The sequence below is a fragment of the Poecilia formosa genome, unplaced genomic scaffold, assembly GCF_000485575.1.
Source record: "Poecilia formosa unplaced genomic scaffold, Poecilia_formosa-5.1.2 Scaffold354, whole genome shotgun sequence".
NCBI classification, from domain to species: domain Eukaryota; kingdom Metazoa; phylum Chordata; class Actinopteri; order Cyprinodontiformes; family Poeciliidae; genus Poecilia; species Poecilia formosa.
In genome coordinates, this window is record NW_006800293.1 from 203059 (window position 1) to 210576 (window position 7518).

At 39.4% G+C, this 7518-nt stretch overlaps 1 protein-coding gene across 1 annotated transcript; it reads right to left on the reverse strand.

The window, feature by feature from the left end:
* Positions 1–434: 434 nt before the first annotated feature.
* LOC103153543 (midnolin) lies at positions 435–7163 on the reverse strand. Its single transcript, XM_007574502.2, has 7 exons — positions 6722–7163; positions 6454–6541; positions 6293–6349; positions 4450–4941; positions 4243–4336; positions 2844–3077; positions 435–2370 (listed from the first exon to the last, which is right to left on the reverse strand). Exons 1-7 carry the CDS (start codon positions 6928–6930, stop codon positions 2198–2200), a joined length of 1347 nt encoding a protein of 448 aa, XP_007574564.1. The 5' UTR covers positions 6931–7163; the 3' UTR covers positions 435–2197.
* Positions 7164–7518: the final 355 nt, after the last annotated feature.

A 7518-nucleotide genomic window follows, 5' to 3' on the forward strand; every position in this document is an offset into this window, starting at 1 on the left:
TTTGTTTCTCAAAGAAGTAAGGATATTGATATGAAAATGATTAATGATGCAATGTAAAACACAAACTCAACAAACTGAACAATGATACAGTCACAGTCCAGCACTCAGCACACCTTAAAGATGACACTGATTGAAATAAAAGGATGAAGACCCAGTTTTGAGTTGATCTATTCCTCGTTCCTCACCCTCGCCAAATGGTGTTGACAAACTCTATCAGTTTTATCTAATGCTATGCGTTACTGACGCCAGTCTTATGTTATGGTTATGTAAGCGTGGAACAATGTGCGTGTAAGCAGATAAAAGAGGTAGAGAAAAAAGACACCGAAGAACACTCCTTCAGTCAACAAATATCACACAAACCAGTTGATTCTTCCAGTAAATGTCTCAACGTCAAAAGGTGAACTCCACATAGAAAAGTCGAGTGAACTAATAAAGTCTTTTCAAGGCTTTATTAAGTCTCTGCTTTCATTGTTGTTTATATGCTCTTCTTCATTTTTAAAGGGAATATTCTCCAAAGATGACACAGACTCTTAACATTCATGATAAGGCAATATATTGCTTAGAGTTGTGGTCAGTTGTAAGAGGCACACTCTTTAATAAACACGAAAGAGGTAAGTCGCCTGATCAAATACATTGATCTCGTCTAATCACAGATAAACCTAACTCAGAATACATCACCAAGTGGAATATTTACATAAAATTTACAGAACAGTATCCCAAACAAGACAAGTCACAGTGTTTGGACTGTGTCGTTCACATTGCAGGAATTACAGCATGGAGGCAAACCAGAAACCAACACAGACATACCAATGCGTATTTTAAGGGATAATTCAAGATTTTAAAACTAAAGATGCCCTCAAAGGTTTTGAGCTGCTAATATATTATAAATATATAATACAACCCTTCTAGTATTCGTTCAATAATCAGATTAGACAGACCTGGAGGCTGAACCTAACGCTGGCCCAAGAGGAGCCACGACATAAGTTGACTTCTATCTTAAAAGTACTCACATCTCATAAAGGTGGTAGAAGTTTATGCAAACGCTCATGTGAAATGTCGAGCCATCAAGTGGTTATTTGCAAAGAAGCTGATGGACACAAGCAGCGCAGGCTGGAGGCGGTGCGCCACCAATGATCCTCCTGAAACGCGTTCCGATTACAGAACATAAACGACTTAAAAAAAACAAACAAACATATTTTCAACGAGCTAGAAACTAAAAATCTGCTTATTTTATGCACAAACACGTGCTCAATGATCATATTCAAGGTTATTTCCACCAGAGATTTAGAAATAAAACAAGTTGAATGTTTTGTTTCAAGGCAGAATATTTTCTGTCGTTATTTTTAATTGTGAAAATATCATGTTCTACAGTAACAACGACCACGGAGGCTTTTTAGGAATATAAGAATATTTTAATATTAATCAACTTCTTTGTTGATTAATCCCTGGTTTTTTTTAGGGATTTTAGTAAGGCTCTAGAACTCTGTAGTTGTTTTTAATTCTAACCTGCACACATAATCCTGGAGTTATTTGAAAACAAGTTTGCAAAGATTATACTAAGTAAGAAGGGTCATCAACTTCAGATGAGATAGTAAAACCTTTTAAAGACCCTCAATTTAAAAATCCTAAAATATCCCTTTAAGGATGAGGAGGAAAACATAATGTATATTTCATGAGCTGGGGATAGTCTTACTGGTGGAGGAGGAAAACTAGGAGGACCATCTGTAAATACTGCATGTTGTTGTAAGGCACAACTCATGAGTTAAAAACGACATAGTCCTGCATCATTTTCAAGGTTGATTTGCTATTTGTTTTTATGTCCAGAGAATAACAAGCCCCCAAAACCCACTGAGGACAGAAACCCTCTTTATTAGAAGTTGTTTTGTTTCTGCTCACAGTAACTAACCTCTAAAAAAAAAATGTAGAACAGAGAAATAATAATAAAAAAAGAACTTTCTGTATTGTTATGCTACATTAAGAGCCATCTCCATCATGCTCAGTAAACGGACGCAGGAAAATAGCTGTATAAAGCTTATACGTTTTTCTTTAGTAGCTCTTGCTACTCAAGAGCTACTGATATATCTCACTACAAACAGAAAAAAAAACCTGCTCTGGTTTTATGCACTGCATATTAAGAAAATTCTTCCTTCTGTTCAAATAGCTACAAGAAGAAATCACAGTGAGCGGCTTGCGTACACTAGGAACGGTGGAGCCGGTGCTGGTTTGGCTGAGCGAATCCATGGAGGAGAGAACACCTACGAATCCGCCTCTGGCGACGCCTCTGATGCATCAGGAGCTGCAGCCGCTCCATCTTGCAGTGCATTGTCTTATTCTCTTCAGAGGAGTGAAGCGTCTGACTCTCATCCCCTCCTGGAGAGAGAGAGAAGAGAAAAAAAAAGTGTTTTACATGATGCATGTATGTGAAAACAAATAGGTTTTTTACAGAATTCATTTGCAAAGAGTGAAATTGCACATACACAAAGACAAATATTATATATATATATATATATATATATATATATATATATATATATATGGAGCGCATTTCATTCTGTTGGAAAATTTTGAATTTGTTTACACATTTCTGTTGGAAAGTGGACTAATTGAACACTTTAGCTGAAAATCTTACAATAATATTTGAAATAATGTATATTAAATCTCCAATTACGTAGATGAGTGGATAGTTTTGGAATAAAAGGAATTAATACAAATTGACATCGAGTCTAAACTGGACCAGTTTGTCTAAAACAAATGCTTTCAAACGACATTTGTTATAATTTGACAACAATAAAACAGTGGATCAGAATACCGAATTGTGCATCAAATACACCGTGTTACTTTACCGCTGCGCTCTGTGCTTTGGGTCGGTGGTTGTCTGTTTCTTCCCATGCAGGGATCCTCTGCGGTGAGATGGCTGCCTGGAAGGTTCGAGGCAGTGCACTCGTTACATAAAGGAGGCAGCAGCGCCCCCTGGTGGTGGCAGGCAGCTCTGAGCAAGTCGTTGAGAATTTGGAGAATGATGGCGATGCCGCGACGAGGATGACTGATGCCCCCATGACTGCACGGGGCCAGAGTCCCTGATGGGGTTGGACATTATTAGAAATATTAATATTAACATACAGATAAAATGGTAAAAGCTGTCGAGCTAGATCTTTGATAACAGTTCGTGTAAACTTTCACCTTCTTGGTAAACTTGTTACAATATTTATTTATTCATTTTGATAAAAAAAAAAAAGTTTGGCACATTTTTAAAGTACCCATTGAAGTTTACATGATTATGTCATATTATAACCACATGTCATTTATTGTGATAGATCAACACCGGGGATGGAAAATGATCAACACTTTTAATAATAAAGTCTGAAAAATTCATCATCCCGAAGAGCTTTCCTGTTTTCACTGAGGTCAATCATCTCCACAGCATCATGATGCTGCCACCACATTTCACAGCGTATTCAGTGTGATATGCAGTTCTAGTTTTCTGCCAGATATAATCTTTTGCATAGCATGCTGAATCTGGATTTCGGATAGCTTTCTTCTTACTGCTCATTCCTAAAGGCAAGGATCATAAAGTGCATGAACAAACGGTCTCCTGATGACAGAGCCTGACTCCTGAGCTGTGGGTCTCTGAGGTTCCTCCAGAGAGAATATGGGCCTCTTGGTGGCTTCTCTATGAGCTCTCCTTCCCTCTCCTAGTTTATGTGAGAGCCATGTCTCCGTGGGTCTGTAGTTATCCCAAACTCTTTCTACTGTAATTTCAGTAGATAGTCTGGATAGTGCTCTTAAAGATGTTTTAAACACAAACTTGGTTCAAATTTCTCCCAAGCTTTCTCCCTGACCTGCTTGCTGCACGTTTTGGTCTTCACGTTTGTTCACTAATGAACGCTGAAGCCTTTACTGAACAGCTCCACAGTATGGATCACGTATCTGTATCGTGACTAAACTACACACACAGGGACTCTGTTTACTAAGTAAATGACTTCTGGAGGTGCTGTATCAAATTTTATTAAGTATCAGAATAAACGGGACAGAATCCATAAGTGTGCCATATTTTTCAGATTTAAGTTAGTAAAAAAAAAAAAAAACTATTTCCACTTCACATATGCTACTTTATGTTGGTGTATCATATAAAAAACCCAACACATTTAGTCAAAGCTTGCTTTCCTAACCTGAAATGTGAAAAGAACTGTTAGAAGGATCTAATGTATGCATTTACAGACTGCCGTTTCTGCAAAAACCTACCAGAAAACGTCCCAGAGAAGACGCCTGGAGAGTGACTCACGACGCTGTCAATGACCGCCCCTGGAGGCTGTGATTTATGTGCAGGAACATCTCCCTGTTAAAAAAAAAGAAGCTGAGAATAAATGTCTATAAAAAACTAAAAGTGGATTTTGCTTGTTTCCTGTTAACTACAACCATTGCAAGAGGAAAACAGGTACCATCACTGACCTCTATGAAGGCTGAAGTTGGTCCTGGTTCAGAACTGGTGGGTCTGGATGAACAGATTGGTGTAGCTGCAGGAGGTAGATTTGGAGGATGTGTAGAGTCCAAAGGGAAAGCAGGTTTGCAGTCAGACTGTGAGCGTCGCACTAACGGAGGATCGATGCAGCGCTCAGGTGCTACGCTTGTGGACGAGATAAAGGAAGTTCTGGGTTTCTCAGCGCTACGTTGGAGGGAGGATGCAGAGCGATCCGAGGGCGAGGGCGGAGAGGAAGTCTGTGAGCTGGTGAATCCTAAGGAGGACCCTGCAGAGGGCGCCTCCAGGAGGTTCCCATTGTTCGCCTGTGCAGTTTGAGGTTTGCATGTGGTCTGAACCACTGAGTCCGTGTTCCCCTGGAGCTCCCCGGCCTTCTGCGACAGCTGGAGCTGCACATACATCGTGTGGGCGCCGGCTCCGAGGCTGAGGGTCAGAGGCAGGCGCCCCGAAAGGAAGTCCTCTATCTGCAAGGAGTGCAGAAAAATAATCAGTGAAAAAGAAATCTTCCAGATTTTCATCCAGAGTTTGATAGAAAGTTGCTGAAGGGAAAAACAAATTCACTTTTTGTTGACAAAGAGTGAATTAAGAACTGCTCAGAGAAAATCAGAGGCCAAGAAGGACAAAACTCTGTTGAAAGAAACAACAAACAGCAAACATGAGTTTGTCTTGATGGAAATAGTTATAGCTGAAAATTACAAGATAAAGACAATTTTTAGATTTCTTTTTAGCTACATTTTTGGTTCATTTTCTTAGATATTGGTTTTAATGTCTTATTTATTCATTTACTTAAATTTTGTATCCTTTGGAATCGCTTGTTTTGGTTTTGTTTTTGCCCTTTGCCCTAAGACATAAAGGGCATTATAAATAAAATGTATTATTATTATTATAATCTTCACATTCCCATGAACCTAGACTACCTGGAGTGATGACTATCCTTGTTTTTCCAGTGACACAGATGGCCACAGACATTATTAGTATTGCGCCACATCGTCACAGTGCCTCCACCATAAACTGTTTGGCATTGGCAGAGAGGTTTGTCAAGTTTTCTTGGGAACAACACTTCTGTATTTTCCTTACAAATGCAGTACAAGTAAGAGATTAAAAAAATACAACACGGTTCCTCAGTTTTTGTGTAAAGTTTATATATTCAAATCCACTGAACTTGTATAAATACAACACAATCCAATCATATAGACATTCTGATTAAAACTCGTATAAATCAACAAATTCGTTATGAAACAACTCAGTTAAATGCTAAAAAAAATAAGCCCAAATGGCTGAAGTCACAGACTTTGAATCAATCTAAATGCCACAGTATTTGACCAGGCAATATTACACCGGTCAAAAATAACAAGTTTCTTTATTTTAGTACATGAAGCTAAATAAATGCCAACCAGACATTCATTTATTTGATGACAAAGAGAAAAAGTGGTTTGTTCTTAAGAAGATCTAGCCCAAAGACACATATATTTATTTCTTTTCTGCCAACAAGTTTTTCAGGACAAGCTTTTAATCTGATTAAATGATTATATATTTCTAATTTATGGATCATATAAATTTTCTCAATCGACAGCATAGACAGATTCAGTAAACTTGGCTGTGTCAGTAACACTGAGCCTTGTGGTGCTAATTTTGGTCCAAGATGAAGATAAAATTACAAATTACGATCACCTGCATGCAGTTCAGCTCAGATTTTAGTCAAAAACTCTGAATATTTTACAAGAAAATACATTCTTGTCAATTTTGCCACATTTTTTCATAGTGTATATACATATATATAATGACGTCCATTTAGCGCCTAATGCAGGTTCTTACCTGGGATTCTGTTAAGCTCTCCAACGTGTCCATCACTGTCCTCTCTCTAGTTGAACTCTGCAATAAATAACCACAATCCCCCCCAAAGAGCTCAGTTGTTGTTCATTTCTGCATGCAATTTTGCTATGTTTGCAAACAGAGAATGTGGGAGACTAACTTACTGCTGAACCAGTTTCAATAACTGGGACTAGAGTCAGCCTGCTGCCATCTGTCACACCCTGCTCCAGCAGTGTCCCTGCAGTCAGGTGGCTTTATAAAACAAAAAGGGTACAAGTTTATGATAAATGGCCTGAAATACTTCACACTACATCCATTCACCACCAGCAGCCGCAGTCAAAGCGGGTAAAGTGTCTCAAACCAGCAACCCACTGGTTTCACACGTAGACACACACACACACACACACACACACGCAGTCAGAGCTAACCCACCTGTCTTTGTGCACCACTATGATTCTGTCTGTCTGCAGCCCCAGTTTCTGGGAGATGAGCTTCCTCAGCCCCTCCCCAGTCTCTCCCCGCCGGACGCTGAACTCCACCGGGCAGCCGGTTGTTGAAGTGATGGTCAAACGCATCGGTGACTCCCCGCCTGCAGGCTGTGGAGTAGGGAAGTCCCGACGCTGCGTCTTCGGCTGCTCCATGCAGTCACTGCTTGGTCGGTCTTAAAAAAAAAAAATAAAACCTTGGTGAAAACAAGCAGCTGCAGTCGGATTGAATCGCCAGACTAGTTCATCAGTGGTTAGACATGGTCTAAAACTCCGAAAACAAACGTTTTAACTGCAGCTCACGGTGTGACAGCTGCTTTTTCTGAGTGTGACAGAGCCGATTTAAGCTAAGAGTAAAACGTATCCTTGTTAGGAATAAGCCCCGCCCACTGGAACCAGCAGCCAATCACTGAACGCTACAACACATTTGAGGCAGCAGCTTATCCAATCCGATACCGTTGTGTCTACACGGCTCCACCCATGTTTGTTCTTTCTTCGCCATTCATAAATGATGCAACATAATCAGGTTCGTACAGGATGTCACCATGTGGAAATGTCCTTTTTACTCATGCGACATACTTTAAATATCTAGGGATTGTCTGCATTATTCACAGTTATTTAAAAAAACCCAGAAATGATTAATAACCTCCACAGTTTACAATTTTTACGTTTGAATTTGTTGTTATTTGATATATTATGACTAAAATACCATGATGACACTGCAGATCTTTCCGCTTGTACCTG